The 26,568-nt window shown below is 45.7% G+C and overlaps 1 protein-coding gene across 1 annotated transcript in view; it reads right to left on the bottom strand.

Moving 5' to 3' along the window:
- Positions 1 to 1,773: 1,773 nt before the first annotated feature.
- Positions 1,774 to 26,568, bottom strand: part of GALNS (galactosamine (N-acetyl)-6-sulfatase) — a 41,391-nt gene continuing 16,596 nt past the window's right edge. The window contains exons 10-13 of the mRNA XM_010081617.1: positions 24,378 to 24,480; positions 15,890 to 16,011; positions 5,249 to 5,366; positions 1,774 to 1,860 (exon numbers count right to left, since the gene is read on the bottom strand). Coding sequence (XP_010079919.1) covers positions 1,774 to 1,860; positions 5,249 to 5,366; positions 15,890 to 16,011; positions 24,378 to 24,480 — 430 coding nt within the window. The remainder of the gene's footprint in view (positions 1,861 to 5,248; positions 5,367 to 15,889; positions 16,012 to 24,377; positions 24,481 to 26,568) is intronic.

Below are 26,568 nucleotides of genomic sequence, written 5' to 3'. Positions count from 1 at the left end.
ACATAACCACTGCAGGTCCTCCTACCAGTCCTCACAAAGCATCCCAGGCTGAGCTGAATCTCTCAAGACTCGAGCTATCCACGCTATGTCAAAACAAAGAGAAATGTTATGGATGGACTGGAAATGCCCTGATAGACTTGAAAGACAATTAGGAACGTGATAAGGCAGCTCAGACATTTGGGGTATAAACAAATGCCATTTGCAGATGAACAAACGGGGAGATGAAGCGCTGGCTGTGATTCCTGATGGGTGGAACGGTAAGAGCCGACTCAAGCGCTGTTCTCACTACAATCTTATAGGATTATCCAGCTTCATGAGATATACAGTGGGAATTACTGCAGAGGGGATTACAGGTAACATAAACCATGGGAACGGCGAGAATGAGAGCGTTTGGGATGCCAGGGAGGGTAAGAACAAGCAGCAGCGAAGCCCGTGGCACGGCAGCACAGCAGTTATGCAGGAGCACAGCTCCCAACCCACCTCAAGCCAGCCCCAAGTTTGGGTGGGAAGGAGGTAGGGCTGTTCACAGGCATGGAGCACCTCAATTTTTCCCAAGGCAGCACAATGCCATGCAGAGAGGGCATGTGTACGGTATAAAACACCGGAGGGGTGGACGTGGGGCTGTCAGTGGTGCAAACAGCATGTTCGGGGTGCTTCTAGCTACTCCCCCGAAGCCCCAGAGTAACCTTGCTGGGTTTTGTTCCAGACACGTTTCTCAGCAATAGCAAAGGGTGTGAAACAGGCTCAAAAGCAGATGAGAAACTCGCAATGTGAAATTGTGCGAAGGATCGGCATTTACCCCAAGTTCTGTTTAAAGAAGAGCTACACCCAGGCTGTGGAAAGTTTGCACAAGGAGAATTCCTCAGAGAGCAAACGCTGAAAACAGGGTCAAGAGTTAACATCTGATGTAAACGGGCATTTCGGAGCCTGCAGTTGGCTGGGCCCAGATCATGAGACTAGAAGAGTGATTTAAACCATATTTGGACCCAGATTTTTCGAAATGAAGAAAACCCCTTAAATGAACAACTGACCGCAGCATCCTGAGAACATCCTACACACCATCAATAGGGCAACACTTACATCAACGCCATCTTCACATTTCTTTATGCCATTACCTAGGGAATGTTTGCAGCTGGAAGGAAGGCAGGGGGTTCTCCCTGGGTTAACCCCTTGGTCAGGAACAGGAGGGAGCCCTTGTTTGCACCCAGCAATGCACAGCAGCGCTCTGGGCCGTACAGCTGCACCCAGCGCTCGGAAGTTTAGGAAAAACAAGTTGGTGTCCAAAGAGTTCACAATGGAAATCAAATGTTAAAACAACAAGTAGCAGGCAAACAAAACAAGGGCAGTTTGGGCAGGGTTTTCTGGCTGCTTCAAGTTTCCTAAACAGTTCCCCATGGCGGCTGTTGGGGCATCCAAACGAGCAAGGGTTTGAGAGAGCAGGTTGGGTGGAAGGAGCAAGAGGAAAGGTGCATCCGTGGCGTTCCTGAGGTGATGGCAGGGTTGTGGCTGTCCAGAGAGCTTTTGCAGCTGAAACTGTCTTCGCTGAAAAGTTACCATTTACGGCAAGAACTAAAACAACAGAAGAGTACAGGCTAAACCCTGAGCACGAGCAATATAAACACTGGCCCTTTGGAAGAGCAAATGATGACATCATACATACATCACACCCTTCCTGTGTAAACAGGAGTGCCAACATGAGACGACATGCACTGTAAACCGTGTGTCCGGCCGGTTATGGCTTTGCTGTGGAGCTCCTGAGGGCTGCAGAGAAGATCAGTGGGGCCAAACGCACTTCTTAGGCTCAGGCTTGGGTGGTTTCAGGCACTTCCCCAGCTTCTCACAGCCTGGAGGAGACCAGTTCTGTTAAAAACAAACCAAAAATATACAGAAAGATGATTCATACCGAGTATCTGCTGAGCCTTAACCCTAACCAACCCTTTTTGATCCTCACAAAGATGCTCTTATGTCCTGCTGGAAAAATGAAACTCCTCTCGCAGCTGATGCTCCTGGGCTCATCAGCTCCCCAACTCCAACCACTATCAAAAAAAAGCTTTAGGAAAGACTACAGATCCTTCTGCAGCAGATGATTCCCTCTTCTGGAACACAGTGCTCTCTCCTGTGCAAATGCAGTCTGCTGGGACTCTGGGGACCTTCCTCTCTTGCCTGTAGTAGCATGGAGCTTGAGGTTTTTGGTGAAATCTCCCATTTTCCTGGGATCCAGAAAAGAGCTATTGTTCTTAGCACTAAGATACCCATGCGCTTTCTTGAGGAAACAAACAAAAAGCAGCAGAAGGCCAAGGGTGTGAGAGAGATAAGAATGTTGGTATTTTAATGAGCATTTTGATGGATGACCTCTAGGACAGATGGAGTAGGAGGCATTTATGAGACAGCGACTCCAGTGCACGCAGACCAAAGCTACTCACCTCCCTCGTTTCCATGTTTCTTGAACTACCTTTGTGCACGTGTACAACAGAGAAACAGCACCAGCAAGGAAATCCACTGCAAACCTCAGCTTCCAAAGGGATTAACGGGGGAAGGAATTTGGATAAAAACATTTTCAGTTTCATGGGGTTTTCTCATTTAAAATTTGTGACTGTGGTAATGCGAATGGCAGGTTACAATTCCCATTCTGCCTTCAGAAATCTTTCGTGTTCGTTCTCTGTCCCTCCCTCTCTCTCAAGGTCTATCCATCCATGGGAGGTTCTTGCTGTCACCTATTAAAGGTCAGTTCAGCTCTGACCTGCTGCCTTTCATTTGATTTATTTTCATCTTTCGAGACACTTATGTTTTCTTGGAATTAAATTCCTATAGAGTAAAAGAAAAGCTTAACCCCAGAAAAAATGCGAGAGCAGATTTCTATTCCATCCAGCCGACAACAGATGGCAGTGAGACACCAGCTATGGCTGCAGCAGGAGCAGAGCACAGAGGGGAGCTTTGGCAGAAGGCACCTTGCTGCACCAAGGGCTCCAGACGGTTTAAGAACAACTAATGCTGTTTTCTAAATCCATTTCTGTTTTTTAAAATCCGTTCCTCAATATTAAAATGTCTAACCACCGCTGGAAATTTCAGATGCCTGAGTGCTCTGTAGAAGCAACACGGATCCAAAGAAACAAATGAAATATTTGTTCTTTTGAAAGAAAAAAAAAAACCCAAATCGTATCTGCTCCAGTCTGGCAGCCCAAGCTGGCTTTCCTGGACGTGTGCTGTAAGCGCTGAGAGCCCTGAGGACACCATGTGTGCTGCAAGTCAAACAGGCAGTCAAGCCAGCACGGCTCCACTGCATGGAGTGATTTTTCCTACATTTCCACAGGAGGAAATCACAGCAGAGCTGACTCTGCAGGAGCTTCGTCTCCACTGCTGGTGGGACACGCCACAGACGGGCCAGCAAACGCTTCCCCTGCTCAGGAGGGCTGGTGCTGCTGTGCTTACATCCATCCCAAACCTGCAGTAGATACAAAATGATCCATCTGCTTTGCTCATGGATAAGTAAAGACAATTCTTCTCATCTGTCCCTGAAAGGATATTAAATGCCCACATCAAACAAACGGGTGACAGAATTCAGAAGACAGTGTGGGACATAGTATTAGTAGGTGATGTTTATCTCCCAGGCTCCTCCAAAGACAGATTTTTGGCTCAGTCGACTCCAGCAATATCATCACTCCAAGAAGATTTGGATCTCCTCATCTCTGGTCTCAAAAGGCGACAATTTAGTGCCTTTTTGGTTTAGTTTTGTGACCGTGTAATTAGCCTATTAGAAGTTTACATGGAATAGAAAACTCATAATGTAAAAAAGCTTCCTGCTGGGATTGGAACATTTCTCCCGGGATCAGAATACCACCCAGCCCACCAGGGAGGGCTTTCGGACAGCCTGGATGAGCTGGTTTGAGCTTGGCCAAGCACTGGAGCAGTCAGGAGCTGCCTCTGCTAACAGACTAGGGCTTGGGCAAGCCCCGGACGTTGCCATAGCCAAAGGAGATGCGGCAGCCCACGGTCTGCAAAACCTCTGCCCAACTGAGATAGAATAAGGGATGCTCGGGGAGAAGACGGGCTCTCAGTAAGTATGAAGTATGGAACCTCCAGCCCAGCACTTTTTCCGTTAGGCAACCCAAAGACACCGGGTGTTGGGCAATAGGAATACCGGATGCTTTCACAGCACCTAAACACACCGCCCCAGGGCAGCCGCAGAACGGCAGAGTATGCCTACAATTCATGAACCAGTTCTGGAGCTGGAATCAGCACAGAAGAAATGCCTTTCCAGTGAAGGTCTCTGGCAGCAGCCAGGCACTGGGGAGAGTGCCTGAACCCAAAAGGTCCCAGAGGAACACAGAACAGTGTTTATTAAGGGAAAAGTTGAATAATGAAAGAAAACAACACAGAAACAATGGTCCTTCAAATCTTTTTCCTACTTAACATCCAAAAATAAAAAGATGTGACAAAGCTCAAAGAGATCTTTGCCTTCTTATTAAGGAGACACAGCTCCACGTTTTGTACAGCTCTGGCTGAAGACAGACCCTAAGCAGCAGGTACCGACTGCTTGTTTCGGAAGATTATTTCAGCATCAGAAAGATTTTGCCTGCTCCTATTTTGTGTCAGTCTACAGGCACATCCTCTTAGACTACACAAACTCTCATCATCTGACAACTTTACCTCCTACAGACTATCCAGTTTTTTTCCCAGGTTTTCAACAAACCAAGCAGCATTTGACAGGAAAGCCAAACTGTAACTCTCTACCATGCAATTTGAAAGAGAAAACAGAACTGAAAAATGTTTGCCATGTTTCAACCCGTAAAGACTTTGGCAAAGTCAGGCATGGGTGGAATTGGAGGAGACCAAGCAAGACCAAAGATACCCACAGACATCACTGAAAAAGAGCCACTGTCCCAGTCCCACCACTCAAAACAGAGAGGACTTTTGAGATCTGCAGAAGGGGGTTAGAAAGGAGGAGAAGGATCTACAGCTGTAGATAACTGCTGTATCTCTAAGGAAGGAAGCCACAAGGTTTATCACAGTATGTTGGTTGACTTTTTGGACCCAACCCCACTCACTTTGTACGAGCTTTCCTCCGCTGTTGCGTTCCATAGGTAACAAACCGCCCTCTCCTCAGTGGAACAGCCAGACAGCCCTTCAAACGGGCGAGCATCCATCGCTTCTGCATCCCTTCCCATCATTAGGTGACACTTTATAAAGCCTTTACAAAATATATTTTAGGCTGAGGATTCTGAAATGTATTTCTGCTTTAGCCACTCACCATGACAGCCTTGTCACACACGTTTAGCTGTGGCTCCCCTGGCACCATGGTCACTCGGTGCTGCTGGACGACGGCAGATATTCCCTCCATAGCCCTTTGGTATTCACTGCTGGCAAAACTAGAACGGGAAAAAATGCAGATGTTACCAGTGAGGCTTCACACAGGGCACCATCACAGCGTCCACATCACTAAGCTAGGTCAGAAGACTGGCCCATGGCAAAGGAGAAGAGTAAATAAACATCCAGTTGACACTGATTGCCCACAGGTCTGTCGGGGAAGGGAACATCAGGGCTGGCAGAGTCCAAAGCTCAGCGGGGCTGAGATGCTGTGCTTGGGGCAGCAGGGCTGGCAGATGGCTTGTCCTCCCCAGCAGAGCAGCACGTGGCTCCTGGCAGATCAGCTCAGCATGGGGCTTCAGCTTGTGAAACCGCCAGCCCCAGTGGCCCCAAACGTGTCGCTTTGTAGTCAGGCAACCTGGGCAAAGGTGGCAGGTACAAAGAAGGGTGCTTCTGGCCTTGTCCCCAAGCTGTGCCTTAGACAGTTATCAAGGGAGACCTCCCAGACACAGGACAAACACCTTGCCAGACACGTTAGTACATGAGCAAGTTTGCCGAGGCAATCCTTCCAGCGTGTCACCCAAAAGGTCACCCAGCTCTGTGTGTTCATCCTCCGCTCGTTCAAGTACTTTTCTGGAACACACACACACCACGCAGAGGCATTTACTGCAGGGAAATGAAGGTAATGTCAATACTTTGTTTTTCAAGAGCGTTCTCGAGCTAAGGGTTTCAAATAGGACCGTTGGCTAGTAAAACTTCACAATCACCAAGGAAGATGAACTAATATTATGCAAACAGGAAGATGGAGAAGAAGAATAGAAGTGACTTGTCCAAGACAAGAATACCTCCTCCGTTTCACAACATCCACCCGGGGTTCTGCCCCATCTACATTCTTCCATTCCAGCTTTATTATTCCAAGCTGGGACCCATCTGTCATGCTCCAAGCCCTCATACAGGGTTATAAATTACCAGATTTTTATCCACTCAATTACTCCAGTAGGTACTTGTTTAAGTGGTTCAGGGTGTACTGCACTCATACTTCAAGTATTTCTAAAACAGAGGATTACTACCCAATGATCTCATTTTGCCCATCACGTTAAGAGTCACTTAGAAAACAGAGAGCGGCAAATTGCTTCTGAAGATAAAAGAAACAATGCAGCTTGGTCCTGACCTCAGGCTCCCTTTGCTTACAGTCCAAGCTGGCCACCAGCCCCACACTCCAGCTAATTTCCTTCTTTGAAAAACAATCACATTTCGAAGCCCAGTAATGTGCCAACAGTTTCCAGTAAACCCTATAAATATCCCATCTCGGCAACCATCCAGAGAGAAGCTGATTGTGGGGATGGGCCTGAGCTTTGCTGATAGAGAACCGGAAGGGAATTTGAAATGACAAGCTCCAGCAAACTAATCTGTTGCTCTCACACCCAGCTAGCTGTATCCTGGTGGAGAGGCTATCACCGGCACCGGCTGTGTGATCTGGACGGACCACACTGACATTCAGCCTGTTCTTGGGAAGCTCCCGAATTTCCTTGCTCCCCTCCCAGGCACCTCACCTTAGCTCTCACTGCGGCCAGCTGCTGACTCCTGCACCCAAAGACTGCTGAAAACAGGGACAGGCAGGAGTTTGGGAGCTGCCAAAGAGCATCCCTGACTCACTGCAGGCAGCAGTCACTTGGCTGGGCTGAGTGTCGCATCCTGCATCCCAGTGGCACAACGGCCGCTCAGTTTGGCAAGATTTTATCTGGATGCCCTCTGGTCACGTTTCAAGCTGCACAGGATTGCCAGCCTGGCAGCATGCTTGAAAAAAATCAAACCAGATATTTAAAAAGAGGCAGAGAGGGTTTAAAGCCAACCTGTGCTGACACGCAGAGGACGGTGAACACGGGAGAGCCGGCACACGGACAGAAAAGGCTTCAGAGACAAACACACCCAGGGAGGCTGCCTAAAACTGCGGGTGAGGACCAGGGATGCACACAGCGTGTCGGACATCCGAGCTGGAGAGTGGATGAAATGGGGGAGCCAGAAACATTTTAAAGCCTACATACTCCAGTGATGGAAACGGAGGTGAAATGCAGTTTAGGGAGACACGTATATTCAGTGGTTTAGATTTCTAATGTACCTATTGTGCCAGGATTTGAAAGCTCTTCCAAACTTCAGCTAATCACACTTCATTAAGATCCTTGTATTAAGGATTAATACGAATTAATACATATTTTAATAAATTGTTAGAGTGTAACAGATACTGTAGATATCAAATCATTTAATGCCTCCTCCTGCTGCTCCTGTAACTATCCAATGTGTTTATTTCGGACACACACTTGTGTCATCTCTTCAGCATTTCAGATCTTCTTTCGGAAGTGGACCCGTAAGATAAAATGTTGCTGCTAACTAATTAAGCTCCACAGCATCTTTGCAAATATTGAAGTGCTAAAGAGACAGCCCAATTCCATCCATCGAAATGGCTTTTCATCCACAGGATTCCAAACTAGCTGTAATCTGGAGAGACCAGTGGAAAACACAGCTGTGCTCTGGATGGAAGATAAACAATATGCTGTCACGACTGCTGCTTTTTGCTCCAAATATGCCAGTCCCGTTGCAGTGAAAAACCCCCTTTTTGCTATAATCTTAACTACTGCATTTACCCATGGCATTGTTGCTCATTAGCAGCCTAAGACACACAAATGTTGCAGTATAACCAAGCAGGCTCGAGTCATTTAAATCATCTCCTTGCGTTAATTCCCATGTTCAGGGCACTCCGGGCTTTTTCAGTGAGCTCAGCAGCGACAGGAAATCTTGGCCTCACCTCAGCTCCTGGTGTTTTTGAACTGCTCTCCCCTGCAGCTCCTGCACTTTTAGATTATTTCAGCATTTAGCATAGACTGAATGACTTCCCCAAGGTGCGACAGAAACAGCTTGGCACGTAGAAAGGACTCACCCTTCTCCCAGAAGTACAAAGCTGGCTGAAACTAAAGAACATGGATAGATTATGCTCCAAATCGTACCGCTAACCCATAAACCTTGTCTCAGTAGGGCTTAACATGCTCTTAAGCTGGCTAAACCTGTTGACACCAGCTTAAAACAGATCCGATTGCAGCTGTCCTCCTTGTGTTGAAACACACAACAGGGACAGACCCCCAGTGCTGGAAGGTGCCATTCAATGCTGGGAGATCTTCACAGACCATCTTCAGATGCCTCGACTGAACACACGAACTCTCTTCCTCATCCAGATGTGCATCAAGTCTTCACATCACAAGGGACCGTGACACCTGCAGGATGGCATAAGCCCCAGGCTGCCATAGTCCTGAAACTGGAATCACCCAGCGACACAGCCGTGCTGGTGAGGGGGTTGGTTTTCCTGTCTTGGCCCCATGGACATCCCCATTCCTCACTCGGACGAGCTCAGGTTTTGCTCAGCCAGAGCTGTTCAGCTCCACAAGATGCAATATCCCTGCAGCGATTGTAAAGTATTTACTGGCTGCATACGGAGGGTTAAAATGATCTCCAGCCCTACTGCAAGAAGTGCATTTTGAGACAATCTGCAAGAGAAGAGTGGCTTTAATCTGTGTGTAAGATGGGGATAATTACTTTATGGTAATCAGTCCGAGCTGTTAATGGAGCTGAGCTGGAAACCTTAGGTGGAGTCCCATCATTTCCCTGAATGTGTTTGCAGGACTGGGCTGCAAGGGCAGGGTTTGCTACATTCTCTGTTCCAAAAAAAAAAAAAAAAAAATCTATACAGGTGTTTGGGCATTATTGTCTGCATGAAGATGCAGACCTCGCTGCCTCCAGGGCATGCTGCATTTTGTATTCTAGTTCAACAATCCTGCAGAAAGAGAGCTGGGAATAGCACTGGAAGAATGAGAGGGTGAGCAGGTGGTGTTGTGAGGAGTTTGCTAAAAGCGATCCCCCAGCGTACATGAAATTATTCCACGCTCAGAATGAGGGAAAGGAGTGGACAGAGTCCAGGGTCATTACACTAATTGACACTTTACCTCCGGGAAGTCTCTGGAGATGCAATCAGGGCTGGATTGCAAGCGCAGGGTCCCAGGCACAGGTGTGGCCTGTGCTTCCTTCATTTAGCATAATTGTGCCTTGGCAATCTGCTCCCATCCCTGCCAAACAGCTCCGGTGGAACCTGCTCCGCTGTTAACCCCACCATGCCCTGCAGTGAAAGGCAGGTTTGGAAGAAGGAGGTATTGTCTCAAGCACTGCTTTTGGTGTAGAGCTCCGGTTTATTCTTGCAGCCTTTCACCTCGGGGTCTGTTAGCATCCTGAGCTGGGAGGAGAGGGCAATTCTCTACCATCATAAATACATTCCCAAATAGATCAGAACCGGAGCAAATTAAAGAGCATTTTCAGCATTTTGTTAAAAAAATCTAAATCTTGATGTTTTATACCTTGTCCTGATGATTCATGTATGGGCACAGCGCAGTATGTCTATCCTGGGAGTGATGGGACCATGTTATTACAGAAGGAATGTAACAAATGGGAATTATATAGCATGCTTCGCAGAAACCTGACAGCGGGCTCTTACTAGCAGCTTTCAGATTTATAGCATGTTTTACCAGCCACACATGAAGTTATGGGAAGAGCATACAACTTGGCGAATGATTTGTATATTTTACTTCCTCCTCCACTGGAATGATTTTAATTAAAACCATTATTTTAAATTGTGAAATACAGGCAGATCCAGGTAATCTGATTTTATCTGTTATCAGTGCTTTGAGGCTGCTCAGCACTGTACTATCCAAGTCTTGATCTTGTCCTATTATTCAGTCTTCCTCAGTTCCTCTCTTCTATTATCAAGTTTATTTGCAATTTAACGCCTACACAATACATGAGGCAGACAAGTTTGGGGCTCTGCTTCTGAAACATGGCAACTTGCAATTACCGGAGAGACTCACAGGGCCAAAGGAAAACAAACAAGGGATCAAAGACAAGCCTGAAGGGTGGCCTGTGCCCCAGGTCACCTCTGGTCCAGAAGCATCCGCGGGTCCCAGACACAAATACCTCCAGAGGTGTGCGGGGCATGTGGCCCATCATCCACACGAATGTTCTGGATGTTGATGATGCCTCTCACCTGGGGGGATTCTCTAACGGTGCATACAGTGTTCCTTGCAGCACGGAGATGTGATCCTGCTGATGCTCTGCCTAGTCACCTATTTTCATGGAAGTTGTAACTCCCCAGCCTTGAGAATCCCGCCTTTCTGCCAGATTGCGGGCGACCACAGCATTCCAATGGCAGAGGGGACAGAGTGACTACGTAAAGGCTCAGTCTCTGTGTGAACAGGCGACAGAAGGTAACGACTATCCATCTGATCCTCCTGCTAGTTGCTCCAGTGGTATTTCTGAATGATAATTTAACCAATGTGTCCTTCAGGCTCCTCTCTGCCTGGACCTGTCTCTGAAGGGGTCCATTCCAAACACAGCATTTTGCACTTTTTGAACCTGGTTCATATGGCTTTTTACTTCAAAATTCCTTTTTTATACAGCATCACTCCAGTCTAGACAGTTACTCACCAAAATACCTGCAGGCTGCTGGTCTGCCGCGATCCTGCAGAAGTTACAGGGTGATCAGACGGCGTGCCACAAAGCAGAGTGCTCATCCTGGACTAGGCAGCTATCGATGGAGACGAGCTTGCCTCCATCCTTAGTCCCCAGGCTAGTGACTGTCCTCCTCAGATCTATTTTTCTTCATCTCTCCTCCCTCCAGAGCTGGCTGCACACGGACTGTCACACCTGACAACCTTTCTGCATCCTGTCCCCTGCACGGTTGCTGCCCAATGTTTGTTACTGCTGAGGCTCTTTATCCACAGCTCTCCGTGGTTTCCACAGTTTCAGTGTCCCCCAATGCCACCTCTCCTGTGGCAGCAGCTCATTCGCCCCTGAGATGCAGCTGGCACCATTTCCTTCTTTTTCCAGAAGATGAGGAACCAGCATCTCTCCCAGGCAAGATTCTGGCTCTTTGTTAGATGCATTTTTTTCCCCTGTTTTGCACCTTCTCTCTCTCTTCCCTGCAGCGAGGTTTCTGCCCTGATCGGTAAGGTGAGACTGGCAAGTTTTCTATCAGATCCTTTCCCCTTTAGCTTCCCTTCAGGAGCTCCTTCCCTCTTTTCTGGCTCCATAACCAGTGCAATTACCTCTCTGATGATTTCCTGGATTTTCCATCTGCTCAAAATAGGCACTTGTGAGCTCTCCTGTTAATTAATGTGTTCTAAAATCATTATGTTCATCAACCAAGCCTTATCACTTCCAGTTTTTCCATAATAGTAACATCTATTGCCCTAAGGAAAACACAGGTATTTTGCCGTTCAAAATGTAGTAAACTCCGTTTAGAACAGAGGCTAATTGCTCAAAGCAGAATCGTTACTAACAAGGAGTACGAACAATGCACGAGCATGCTGTACTTGTTATTAAGGCTTTGCACCTCTGGCTCAAACTGCCAACATTTCAGAGATTTCTGTTATGAATTCTCTTTGCAGCTTTGGCACCTGACTCAAAGCCTTGGTACTTCAGTCTGCACTGGGTAGTTTGTTAACTGTATTTTAAGCTGTGCCAGCTTTTACAATCTATTATTACTTGTGTTCTTCCCGACCAGCAACGAAGTATTTTAATAAAGGCATGTATAAACAATAATCTGTAACTTGGGTAATAAAACTGACAACTGGTTGTGAAGATGTTACTAACAGATAGTTTCACTGCCTTTGCCACATACGGTTTGAATGGAGAAACCAGTTCTCTATGCGGTACTTAGCGGACACACGATACCCCAAACACAACAGAATTGAGGAAAGAAAAAGACTTAGCAGATCTTTTAGTTCTGCATTCTGATAAATTTGGTAACTAAGGCGCCCCGCAGTTGGAGAGTTTTTATACGAAGCAAACCCCTAGTAACTGCAGCTAGGGAGGAAACAAAATACTGCTTATACTTAGAGAAGTGCTTCTGCTTTGCGTGCTGCCTAATACCCAATCTTATTTATGTTTTGATGTTGAGAGCTATGAAAAAAGAGGTATCTTCTCTCCCAGAGCCTCCACAGATCTAGTCAACCTCTTGGACGACCAAAGCCACAAACGGTTCACTTCTCACTACACAAGGACCAGATAACAAGGTAACTCTTACTTACATAAGTGCAACTCCATTACCATTTTTGGCAACCGAAAGAAAGATTATTTACCAGTAACCACATTTCTTTGAAATATATTGCCCATACATACCCTGGTATTGCAGGTGTTATTATAAGCACCTCTGCAGATGGCAATTTTGCCTCGTCTGTACCTGCAAACGTGTTCATGCCCTGCCTCATCCTGCAGCCATAGAAGTGTTGAGCTCATCCAGTGGTGCCAAGCTCCGCTCAACGCTCGGAGCCCAGTCCTGCAGTTCTCAGGAGTGTCCTCCTCTTTCCAGGAGAGAGGGGGATAAAGCTTGGTAGTGAACGTATCTGATGTGTCAGTCCTGTCCTGACGGTCAACCCCAGGATGGGGATCTTGCTCCATCCAGCCCGTGGATGGGATGATGTCAAGATGCCATCACCTGGGCAAGCTCAGGCAGCGTGAGAACTCATAACATGCATTTGGCATTGCTACGGATCCCAGCTAACAAAACACAAACTCTGTGAGGCTCTTGGATTGCTCGTGTGAAGTTCCAGTCCAGACTGGGAAACATCCGTAATTATCTTTCAAGGTGGAGGGGGCAAGCACAACTGTGTCCCTTGGCAGAAAGTGGGGTGCAGGAGGCGGTCCAGCCAAAACCAGAGGGGCAGTAGCAGGAAGGAACGGTCCCAACCCCATTGGGAGGGTCTGCTCCTAGACTCAGACACACAGAGGGACGCATGCCCAGCCTTACATGAAGTGCAAGTGCCATATGGCTCAGAACTGCCAGACGTGTCCTCAACATGATGACAGGACCTGCCTGTAATTGCCTGCCCAGTTTTTCCACTGCATGAGAAGTGCTCCTGGGGGAGACAAGCTTTTGCTGATATTGTTTCCAGGCAGGCTCCAGGAAATCCACTGAACTGTGTCAGGAAGAGGAAGGACTTGTCCTGCTTCACCACAAAACCCAGGGAACTGAAAACTTTACACGCTGTCTCTAAATCTGGAAGGACTTGTATCTTCAGTGAGCCCTTCGGCAGCCAGCTCTCCAACGAAGACAGAAAGGCTGATCCCTGTGTTCTGAGATGAACTGAGATGCACCTTGAATAAGTCCCTTAGTGTCATGCAGCACCTTGTGTGCACAATGTCACGACACAAAGACATTTCAGATGAGACTGTCTGAACATAAGCACCCTGCAAGTCAAGGGTGTTGCCGCAGTCGACTGAGCTGACTGATTTCTAGGATGCCCCGGCTCTGAGATCCCCTAGGATCCCAGAGGGAGCCCCAATATATGAACAGTAAATCTCCCTGGAGGTGCACGTGCAGCAAGGAAACCTCTTACGGTGGTTTTTGTCATTCCAAACTAACGCAAATCGAGAGATGTGACAGATTATTAGAATTATTTTAGGGAGAAGAAAAGGCTGCACTAAAATAAGGAGTACATGAAACAAAAAATGAGCAAAGAAGGCAAAGAGAACAGGGCATCGCTGTGCCATGCTGCTCCTTCACAGCAGCAGAAAATCTAAGAAAACCCAGTAGAGATTTAACAAAGCAAAGTGGTGAAAGTAAATCAAATAAAAGAGGGAAAGGTACCAATAAATCAGAGGTGCAACGCAAATTTTTCTGCATGCTTTGGCAATGTAATGACATACCAGAAGTGGCAAGCTGGTGAAGGAGCTGTATGATACACCCTGCTCCTGCGGGGCTGCAGGAGGGGGAGCAGAGGACTGCGAACACACACAAACCTCGTGCTATGAGCACACGCAGCGTGTACGGACAGACAGATGCAGGCTTGGAGGAGAATGCTGGATTCCCTTCTGAGAAACATTAGTGTCGGGACTCCCAACAGGCTGTCTGCCAAGGGGGATAATTAAGCTAAATAAAAATACACAACACTAACAGCCCCACAAATGAGGATAATTTAATTACCACATTCGATATAGGAGACCCACTTCCCATGAGTTTTCCATTGTGACCAGAGAGGAGACAATAGCAACAGAACGTGCTGCAGAAAGGAAGATTCATTTCCTAAAAAGAGGCTTTCTATTAGGGTCTGCATATTAAACAACATCACAGCTTCCCATAATCGGGGCATAATCTTGCCATAAAATTCAATCAAAGTAACAGCTTGTGAGTGTCCAAAAATCAATGGAACCATATGAGAAATGATTGCAGATGCAACACTGGAATTTATTTCAATGCTCAATTCGTGGTGGTGGTAAAGAATATCCAAATAACAGGGAAGCAGGTATCCTGCAAATACCCCTTAGGGAAGAGCTCCTCTCCCTCAGATTCAGAGGTAACACAGTCGCCACACTACAGTTCACTTAATACTACCTGTTTGTTTGATTTTTGGAAAAAGAGGTCATTTCTATCCACTCATCTTCCTAAAATAAAATAGTTGTTAAACCGAAAAGGGCATAGTCTCATCTGGAATCCCAACCCAGTGGCGTAGTTTCACTGAACTGAATTTAGAATACAAGAGCTGCAGATTTGCTGTATTCATTAGTGCTGAGATGCAATAGAAAGCGCGAGCCAACGTGCTGGGCTTCTGCAGAGCTTTATACGCTGCGTAATGCCCCTCTAGGGTGCTTGTCTGGTAAGCGAGAGAGAAGTGAAAATATTTTTCCTGCCCTTCTCTCTCTAGTGAAAACACTTAGTGGACAGCACAGCCTCAGTTCTTTTCGAAGTAATGGAGCGAGTGTATCTACTCAATTATTTAAAACAGTTGAGTAATTGCAGTCCTGTCAGCTCAGAAAACATCTCTCTGTTCAAGCTGCTGCACAAAACCATTTCTGTGCAGGCGGTCACAGTAGCACTAGTCTTCTCTTTATTTATTTCCACATTCTCTGAGTCGGAGCCACTGGGACGAGGCTGCGTGCCTCTGTTTGCAGCTGGTTTTGCTGCAGGGTAAAACTCAGTTGGTAGAAGGAAGGAGGGAGGGAGGTGGGGACACCTTGGGAGATTTTTTTTGGAGGTGGCAGGTTTATATGTGGGCTGTGCTGGCTGATGACTACGTAAATCCTTACAGAAATCTCTCAGGGCATGGTGTGTGCCGAAGATAAGTGTTACAATAGTAGGCTTACAGGAAAATGGATTCAGCCAGCCAGGAGAGTCCAAGGATGGAACAGGATTGGGGAGAAAGTCCTCTTGCTAAAGACCCCCTGGAGAAGCTCCTTTAGCAGGGGCTAGGAGATTGGAAGGTTACAACGTTTGCCTTTCACAGATTCCAATGCACAAAGGGAAAACACCACAGAGTATGCGAAGACTGCTAGACATTTCTTCCCTTGCCCCCAAAACACACAGAGAATCTCATCCATCTATCCTGACTATTTGAAAACAAGGGTTTGTTCCTTTCTCTTTACTACTCTCACCAGTAATGGCTTTCTGGGACAGTTTTCAAGCAGGTTGCAAGAAACAGCTACCAAGGCAAATGAATCATAAAGCACACGCTGACAGCACCGAGAGTTTTCACATCTTCGTTAACTGGCTCACCTTAATGGGTACTTCTCTCCAGGGTCCCTGCCCAGGTGGAAAAGCAGCGGCAGAGTAGTATGCTCCTCCTGTGTATGTGTTGTCACCCCAGAGACATTCTGCCCAGGACAGAAATCAATGCCCTGCAGCAAAGAAGAGAGAGGTCATCAAGGGTGAGGCAGGAAAATTCTACCCGATGCCGCTTTCTTCAGCACTGTGTTCCAATATACCTGCAAAACCCAGAATTATTTTAAACTGAGAGTCCACTTCAGTCTGCAAAATGGGTTCTGATCTGATGGGGTAAAATAAAGTGACAATGCTGGCGTTGCACTGACATAAAAACTGGAGCGGACTTTACATTTTTGCCTTATAAAAAAAAAACTCTATAAAATATTAATTCAAATGAAATAGCAAAACAAAAGACAGAGGTGAAACCATTTAATCATAAGAATTCTGCAAGTGGAAAGTATCTTCTCTCTTTGGTTTCTATAGCTTAGAAATACACAGAGAGGATGGGATCACTTGGCAGCTCTGATCAAAAAGCAACCATCCTGCAAACCAAGGGCCATCACCGACACCAGGCCTGCAGGATCTGTTTCACCGAATAACAAAGCAAATCTGGTTAATTTTAAAGAAATGAGTGCATTGGTTGATCTGATTCATAGCAGGCTGGTGCTGAGGCACTCCCCTGGGAATGGGAGTGGGGCTGGAAGAACTGTGTTCAGTCTGGAGATATGCCGGTCACTAACATTTACTTCTAGGGGGTCAGAAATTGGGATTTCCCCATCAGCAGCAGTGGGTATGAAGGGTAGACTCTCCCTGAGCCAGCAGCAAGGGGTTAAAGTGCTCCCTGGCCACCAAGGGACAGCACAAGTCTCCTGCTCACAAGTCCAGGGCAGCGAGCTCTTGCATCTGGAGCTCTTGCTCTGCCCTCGCACGCCTTGCCAGGCTGCGGCTCCCGAAGCCCAGAGCCGGTCATTAGCCAGGTGTGGAGCCCACTAATCACCCAGAGCCTGGCTTGCCATCTCAGGGCTAACAGAACCCATTTAAGCCCTGGGAACAGGAAAAAATGCAAAGCACTAATTTCCCTGAACAGCAAATAAAGCAGGGGGCCCTATAGACCAGCAAGGACTAGCACCAAATGGACGTGTTAAAACTGGGTTTTACAATTCCAGCTAACACGCTGCGCTCCTTACAATGCCTCAAAATGCCCCGAGACACGGAGAGAAGGTAAATGGGAATATTTCAATGGAGGTGGGAAAGCAGCTGTAGCATTTGCTTCTAAAACAAACAAACTGAAAAGGCTCTCTACAGATGTTGGTAGGATTTGATTGGCAAACAATTTTCTAAAAATATCCCGTGTTTTTAATGGACAGCTGGTCAGTGGAGCAGTTAATATTCTGCTTTTCAATAAAGCACAAAGTTTAGAAGCCCATGAAATCCCATTTATCTGCACAGAGCTATAGATTCCTGAACCACTGACTGGAAAAATAAGAGAGTTGCTTGATAGGTTGTAGTGGCCTACCAATAATGGACTTTAAATGGATACAAAAATGATTGACCTTTCCACCTTCTGACGCCACGGGCCTCTGAAACACACAGCGAAAAATAGATTTTTATTTTTTTTTTCTCAGAAGGAACAGTTAATGAAAAGGTATCAAAGCCTACATAACATCCAAATTATAATTTGGATGCAAATCAAACAAGCAATTTAATTAAGAGCCTGCTAATTGGTACAATGCTCTCTGTCTGCAAATGGTTTAGTTTGAAAGAAGATTTTAGTCTCTTGGGTATTTGTTTATATGTTATCTTTTGTTTCTTATAAAATCCTGGTTGCTGAGACCCCCAAACCACAGCCCAGGCTATGTCCCAAAGACTCCTAGGAAAGAATGCTGTGACAGCTTGCCTGATGCCACCAGCCGAAAGCGATCTGTCTTTCTAATTTAACCACTCAGTGCCTTCTTCAAAAGTAGCCTATTGGGGAAAAAATAAAACAGGAAAGAAAAAATCAAGCATACCATTTTACGACACTGATAAATAACTCTCTTAAAATATGGCTGAAAACACCCTTTACATTGCTAAGGCCTTGCAACTTTATCTCCACAAATAAAATTGGCTATTAGTATTTTTATGTACTGTGTGACTGCCAATATTCAACCTACAGAGAGAGCTCAAAATATTTTCTACCTGCTCATCAACAAATGATCAAAAAGTAAGAGGTAAAATTACATCCTCACGCCCCTGGTCAAGGCATTGTCCTGCATCAGAGTGACACACTACAGACACAGAGAGAGGAGCCTAGTCTTGTGTCCCTCTGACAGAAAAGAATATTTAACTTATCATCCACAGCTCTATCTCATTCTGTTTTGTAAGTCAAAGCATTTTCAGCACTCCGGATGGAAAAAGAAAAATCAGCAATAGCAGCAGGCAGAAAGTCTGGGATCCCCAAGTCTGGAGTGCTTTGCTTTTCTGGAGCAAACCCAGTACAAATTAATCTGCCTGAGATTTGAGAAGTATTTAGAGATGAGACAATCCACACTCTGGAGCATCTGGACAATGCCTCTGGTTGCTCGGAAAGTGTACAAATGTGGTCACGTGCGGTGCTGGGACGGAGGGAGATGCCAAACCTCTTTGCGTATGTCTCGGATGGGAGAGAAGGAGCTGTCCCCCGGCTCTGCTACCCCAAGCAGGCTACAGGACAGCAAACTCTCTTCTACATGATAATTCTCAATCATGTCACCATGTTGGATCATTTCTCGCTTTTCATTAAATAATACTTTTTTTTGTTTTTTTTCTTGTAAAAGCCTGAGCTGACAACATGCCCCACAGACCCCAAGAACGCTGCGGGCTTTAATAATAAATGCAGACGTGCCAGGTTCTCAGCTGGAGCACAAGCCACATCATTCCAGGGCTGCAGAGATCTCCCTGTTTACACTGACGAGGGACCAGCTTCAGCTCTGGCACTGCCAAGAGGATGGCAACACCACTCAAAAATAAAATTACGTGATGTGGGAAAAGGGCAAAGAGGTAGCTATGCCTGCCCTAGCCACCAGGATAACAAAACCCAGATCACCTACCACTTCTTCTGCTGTTATTTCCGTAACACTATTTATTTGGCAGACTGTTAATATGCGGGGATCAATAGCCAGCTAAAGCATGTGCCTAATATTTCACTCTGCGTGCTACCCAAGGTGATTTGCATGTTTGCAGGTAACACGGATCAAACAAAGTAGAAGGGTCACTCCCCATGTTTAAGAAAATTCTTGGAGATTTTCTCCTCAATTCTAAAAGCATGAAAGCCAAAGCAGAAGATCCTCTCTAGAGCATGTCAGCTGTGTGCCTTCTCAGCTGAGCATCAGCTGGCAACCAGAAATAGCTCAGCTCTTGTATCCACTCTCTTGCACAGTGTTTTGCACCACCCTGCAGACCTGCCTGCAGTCAGAGAAATTCCAGCAATCCTTTTTAAAAAAAAACAAAAAACAAAAACCCACAACATTTCCTGCACATCAGGTAAACCTTTCAGTGAGCACATCACTCTGTCCTTCTCCCCAGCAATCCTGTAACCTGGATTGTTTTTCCATTTGGAAGATCTAGCAGCTATTGGTTGCACAGCTTATGCTTTAATTTCCAGAGCAAATGGACCACAGGTGCTATGTCAATATAGACATGAGACAAATACAGCTGGTTGCCAGTTTGGGCTCTCGGCCAAGTGATGGAATCACCGCTCGTGTTAACGGAAGCCCTCTGGCAATTCGTCACCCTGGCGCTCTCCCAGATCCCTCCGACTTGACAAGCGGCTGCAGATTTTGATAGTGGCACAGCAAATCTGGAGTCTGGCTCCTCGTCATGTCTCCTCCTTCCACCACACAAAACCCGAAGGAGAAAAGAACAGCAGTTAATTAAAGCCATTAATGCTGTTTCTTGCTGTTTGCCACAGGACGGGCAAGTGGCCGTTCTTACCCTCCTGGCAAATCCTCCCAAACCAGAGCTCTGAATGACCAGACACCTGAAAGCGTGACTGCCAAGCTTCAACCCTTGAACAAAAATTGCTTCTAATGTGTTAACTGTCTGGAAGAGCCCCCAGAAGACGGGCAGATCCGCAAGCCTCCAGCGGCTCTGGAGCAGAAGCGATCAATGGCTAGCTCATATGCTCAGAGGACCACAATCAAATGTCATTATTTGTGAGGTTCTACTTGACTTCACATCCCCCTCTCAGAAAAGGCTTTATCGATCCCTTCATGGGGAGGAGAAGGGCAATCAGACAGACTGCGGCAGGAATAACCCCTTTGGCATTTTACATTAAAACAATAGGGTCTTCTGGCAGGCACCTACACCCAGCATTTAAAGACACAGGAGCCCTCACAGAAAAACCACTGAAGACTACTAACAAGATACTAAGCTGACAGCAGAAAGGTTGATGTTATCAGCTGCTCTCCAATGATCCAAAGGGTGTTTTCCACATTTTTTCTTAATTATTTTTTCCCCTTCTTGCATCACTGCTCTTGGAGGGCACAACAACTATTCTCTGCTGGATAGTCTCTGTGGTAGGCAGAGAGAAGGAAATTTAATTTCTTCTGCCTCCACTCCATAGCATTAAATTAGGCAATTCTTCAAGGACTCGCTGGCTACTCAGATAAATCCACTGAGAACACCCATTTTTTCCCCTTTCAGACCTCCCTCCAAACAAGGAAGATGAAGTCTACCTATCCCTTCAATCCAGTGGGCAAAATAACTCAACACTGCAGACTCCGAGTGTTCATGGTTTAGGGATGGGAATCTGCATCCAGCATCACGGCTGTGGGCACCAGCAGCAATAAACCAGGAAAGCCAAGTTTGCATGCACTATTTATCACACCCTTTGCAACCCAGTTCAGATTTGGTAAGGAAGAAGCATGGCTTACAAGATAAAAGGATGGATGATAAGAGCAACAAGAAGAATATTTTACAGGAGACTTCCAGTAAAAGTCCTGTGTCTTGTGCCATACAAGGGAAGGAGCTCCCCGGGTTTACCCTTAGTTTTTACATCTGCCCCAACACACAACACATGTGGCTGCTTTTATCACTGCTGGTTTTTGCTACAAGAAGAAAGGTGGTCAGTGACAGTGGAAGAGCTTACATGCTGACATCCACCAGTCCCAGAACAACAGGGACTCAGGTCTTGTGCAGGGTGAAGAATTCTGTCCCTCTACCGAACTGTTAAAAAGTCTTTTCCTATTTAAAAATATAAAAACATTTTTTCAAGTAAAGTTTCCTTTCATCTACCTCTGTCCCATTTATCACCTCTTGAATGTCAGAGATGTCAAACCACGTAAACATGAGCCACCTATATGAAAGGAGATGGAAGCCAGGAAAACTGACCCAAATAAGCATCCCATGCCATCTGCAAGAAAAACGTCCCACAGAGCGCTTACTCCCGATTGCTTCTGTGGAGTGAGCCTTCCCTTGATGCTTTCAAGAGTCTAGCCATTCAAGAATGCGAGTTACCTAGGCAAGCAAGTTCAGGCAGCAGAAAAGACAGCATCGAGGTATCCTCCAGCACTGAGAGAGACTGCAAGAGTTGATGAGAGGAGTCAGACTAGAAAAAAATTGCTTGGGGGTTAAAAACCAAATAAACAAACAAAAAAAATAGGAAGAACAGAACAACATACTTAATCTTTGTGAAAGATGACAATTTTTAATCCCAGGCCATAAAGCAGAGGATGCAGACCAGTAAGGGCATGTTAACGTCATGGGAGTCTAAGATGGCCATAAACCTGTGTACTGCTTGCATGGGATCTTTCCAGCGTAAATATTCCGAGTGCCATATGGAGAGATGCATTCATATCCCGTTCTGCTTTCCTAGGCTTTGCTTTCTGTAAGCTGCGTCTCTCTGGTACGTGTTTATTTGTATATACATACTTTGTTACTTAACTAACTGATATCACATTCAAACACATAGCTGTCCGGGTCAGAGGCCAAAACTCCACACATTCTTTCTAATTAATCCTGAAAGACCTGGTAGCCCTAAACAGACCCAGGACGTGCACCAATTTCACATTTCCCAATGTCAACATGAAAATGTGGTTCTGGCTGCTTTAATGGTCTAATCTCATCTGAAAGTCAAACAAAAATGCACAGAGCGTGGATTAAAAACAGTGCAAGTTTTCTGTATCAATGATTTCCCACACTGTCAATTAACAAGGGAATTTTGAAAGTGAAAGGAGGTTTGGCTAAAACGTGCCATGGATCTGTCAAAATAATGAGATAGTCAACTACCCATAAAACAAACCTCTTAAAAATGTGCAGACAGCTGTTTTGACACATCTGGCCAACTTCAGATCTCTTTCAAATGGATAACATGCCAACCAGATAAATTTGTTTATTCCAAGTCTGAGTTTGGACTTTTGGACATAGAGTTTCGTATTTGAAAGTTTAATAAATCTTCACATTGAATCGCCGATAAGGTAAGGACCCATGCTAAATTAACAATTAACAAGGCCTCGTTAGCTGAAGTTCTACTGGGATGGCAAATCAAACTTATTGAACAGCAAACCTGCCGACGTGCATGCATTTAAATATGTTTTTCAAATGACATTAGCAAAAAAATTGGCCTTTTTGATTCTGGCAGCAGAACTGTAGCCCAGTCTCAATAAAGCTAAGAACACCAGTCACTGAAAGGGGCGACTGTGTCATAAGGTGAGACTACAAAACTCCTAAAACAGGGCTCAGAACTGTGGAACTGCTCTGCATTTGGATTTATTTCTATTTTTAAACTTGCAAGGCTTGTAATTAATGGCTTGAGGACATGAGGAGAACTGGAACAAATCTCAGCCTCAGCTTCCTCTGCATGTTGTTAATGGCTAGTCTGTCCACTAATGTGCTCCAATTTTATCCACATCAACCACATGTGATACAAGCTGCAGGAAAGCAAGTGAATTTTTAATCATCTCTCTGATGTACAGTATAATTGCGGACTTTTATCAGGCAGCAGTTAAACAAAGACTTAGAAAAAAATAAATATTCCTTAATTGCACAACTGCCATTGCTCACAGTAGGAGAGCCTTTGAAATGAGTGACTGGTCCCCGTTATCACAGCTACACGCGTCCTCAGACATGTACAAATAAGTGTAGATCAATGCAGACATTTATTTATTTCCCAGCTAGGTATGTATGTGCGTGTATGTGCTTATAGTACATTGGAGAGCAATTATTCGTGGGTGACATTATCTTCCATGCACATGGGAAACGCATGCTTCTGAGCCCGTCCCTACACCTGTACACACGCACATACAAGCTCCCAGTGCCTCTCACATGGGGAAAACCCTCCGCACCGTGCCACGGGTGATATATGGGCTTTACTTGCATGCTAACCTAGACAAATACATTATCTCATTTTAGCCTCTGTAGAATTAGCACCGAGACAGGGCGTGCAATGCATTTCTGGAGCCAACTTTCCTTTCCTTCTGACTGTGTAAAACAGAAACTTTGACTCCTGGAGCATTACAGTCTTTAAAAGACAAACACACATATTTACAGCCCTGAATGTAAATGACTCCCTTGGAGCTGATGTTTCCTTCTACCCCCAAGACATCCCAATGAAAGAAACCATGCACTTTTACATCCACAAATGTCATCAGCACTTATTTCTGCACCTGTGATGCCTTGAGGACCCTCCACAAGTTAAAAAAAAAAAAAAAAAAATCATACAAACAATCCCTCCCCAGTACCAGCCTGCTGTCAAAATTGCTGAGAGCTGTGCCATAGTGTGTTTAGTTCATGTCTAAAGGTATAATCAGCGAGGCACATGTGTGAACCTGCCATTCAAGAAATGCCCCAGAGTTTAGTACCCAAGTCTGAGGCAAGAAAGATACAAAAGAAGAAAAATAATAGTGCTTAACATCCAATTGTGAAAGGATCAGCCAAGAAATTACAAAAGCTGTGCCTATTTGGCAAATAAAATGTAAAACATCTTAGAGTGATATGGGCTCACAGAAGTGCTGATAATAGATTAAACACATGTACTCTACTGTTCTCAGCAACTGCTGTTCTTTCCACTGTGAGGTTCCTACGGCTTTCCTTTTCCCTTTCAAGAAAAAAACCCACCACCAACAAACCCATCCCTATTCCATTTAAACAGTTCAGCACGCCAAGTCTTTTGTACTAGATTGGGAGACACATGATCTATTTGGCATTGGACTCCAAACGTTGTAAGGGTAACATGAAAGCTCAGAATTCAGCAGGGAAAGAAGCTGAATATTAAGGGGCATTAAGTGCTGATTAAAGGGAGCACCCCTCAGGACAGCTCAGCCTTTGCTCATTTTCCTTTGCTTGTCTCTGATTTCAGTAGAGGGATGCTGTGACACCAGTCCCCTTAGATTTTGCAGCAGGTCTGGTAGCTCTCAAGAGGCTTTGAATAATAGGCTGGCTTGCAAGTGCACAGTGACATTCCCTGATTTAAAACTCGGCTTTAAAGGGCTCTTTTTCCCCAGGAGAAGCAGTGAGACCAGGGTGCAGGTCGGTGCGCTGTTACCTTGCTGTACTCCTCCCAGGAGTTGCTCCAGGTCCAGTAGTGAGCCTTGTAAAGCCCGACTCTCACTGCCATCATCTCGTTGCCACGATAATAGAATATGGGCCTGAGAAGGAGAGCAAAGCTGCATGAGAAAAGCCAACACGGCAGCCACCCCGCAGCAGCCTCGCTGATAAGGGAGACAAACACTTTAATGGCGTCTGACTTCCGATTCAGCTATCAGTCAGAAACAGGCTGCCTCCTAATAGTCTCCGCTGCAAGGTTTTCAATTAACATTTTTTAAAGTGTTCATCAAGTTGAGAGCTCACACGGTGCAAGAATGAAACATTATACAGCTTGGCTGCCGGTGATTGTTAATCCTTGAACTATCAGACCCTGTTATTTCCTATCGAGCGTGCCGATTTAAACACCAAATGTCTCACGAGTGGCATGTGCATGTGAGTGTGTGTGTGCGAGAGAGAAACGGGGACTCACAGCCTATGTGATGCTCAGCCTCCTCTTCACAGCAGCACCGAGCTATGTGCTGTTAGTGTCACACGGACGGGGTGGCTGGGGAGGACACCAGATGCTGGCCTGTTCTGGATGCCATCTGAGAAAAACTCCATATGGAAAAATCTGGCAGCCAGACAGGCTTTATTTTTAACTCCTGTCCATTTTTTTTCCCCACCCAAAACATCCCTTCGCATCATCTAAACATACCACCAAAACCTGCAATTTTTTTCTCAGAGGTTTTCCTAATTAAAAACACATTTGAGAAATCCACTTTACTCAGAGCATTTGGTCTGCACTCGTGTACGTGCTGGGCATCCCAGCAATGCTCCTGTTGGTTTCCCCGATCCCGTGCTCTTGTGTTTTGAGGGAACAGTACAAAATTTCACTGTCTGCAGGAGAGAGAGGGCTGGTTTGTTGGTGCAGCTCATCACACAAGGACATCAGCCTCAGTCAGTTCTCTCCAGTCGTTTCAGGCTGCTGACAGGGTGAGACCCTGAAGCCGTTTATCACTATCGGCAGGGTACATACATCTCTGTCTTTCATTCCGAGATGCCACTTGGTAAAACCTACTCACTCCAGTAATGCCACCTTGAAAAAACAGTCCCTAAATGCAAGATAAGATTAAAATCTCCACGTCTGAATGTCAGGAGTGGCCTTAGATCTCTTCTCTTTTAAAATCACAGCCTCCCCTGCAGGTTCCTTGCACAAACAAGGAACCCTTCTCCTTTGTCACCAGGAACTGTCCGTGAACAAAGGGGAAACTTGCTGCCAGCAGTGCCTGCCCCTGCATCCTGAAACACCGGGGCAGTAAAGACAGCTTGAGAGATCTGCCAAAATGCAGAACCTGATCTAAACCAGTCCCATTAACAAAACAAAAAGCCCAAACGAACGTGCCATAAAATACATTAGTCTCCTTTTTCCTTGCTATGAACACTCACTATTCGACAAGCTATTACATGTCCCTTGATTGCAGGTGTGGGGGTTAGGTTTTTGCTTTAAAAAAAATAACTCCCTCTTTGAAAGAGGATTACAGCTAGTACTCAACATTCTTCTATTACCCATTTCTTTTTTCCCCATTCACTTTTTCCTTTTTAAGCTTAAAAGAACACAACAACTGCATTTCCTGGAAAGTTTTTGGGGGCTGTAGAAACCGTGACCTGGTCAGGTCTGGGAGGAAAAAAAGAAGGAAACAAAAGAAGGAAAAAAAAGCCATGATGCAACTTGAGCAACTGCTATTGTAACACAAACTGGTGACTGCAATGAAATTCTATTTCAAAACAACAAAGAAGCTTTCCAAACTTCCAGATATAAAGCTGGGCTAGGCTGTGTTTGAGGAATATGCAATGCCTGATGGCAGCCACCGGCTGAGCTCTCAGGTAATACTGTACGAATGCTTCTTGCGTTAATGGGCACAAAAGCAGTTTTAAGGAACAAAGCCTTACATCCAACACAGAAAAGAAGTCAAATATACTTTCCATGCATATGTTTCCTCACTGTCTCACAGAGAAAGAATACGTTTGTATTCACATTTCCCAGGCTGCCAGACTCCTCACCAAAATCACAACTACCAGACCTCTCTTGCCCTCCTATCCTTCCAACGAGAGAGCCGAGGATACTTGCTGTTGGATCTCAGTGCCTGTACCCAACAGCTGACAACAAAGATCCCAGGTCTTTAACCCAAATCTTTTCTTGCAAAAGCATC

This window comes from Pterocles gutturalis, unplaced genomic scaffold, assembly GCF_000699245.1.
Source record: "Pterocles gutturalis isolate BGI_N339 unplaced genomic scaffold, ASM69924v1 scaffold37789, whole genome shotgun sequence".
Classification (NCBI taxonomy): Eukaryota; Metazoa; Chordata; class Aves; order Pterocliformes; family Pteroclidae; genus Pterocles; species Pterocles gutturalis.
The sequence above is the reverse complement of the archived record's forward strand: the minus strand, read 5'-3'. Positions and strand labels throughout refer to the sequence as shown.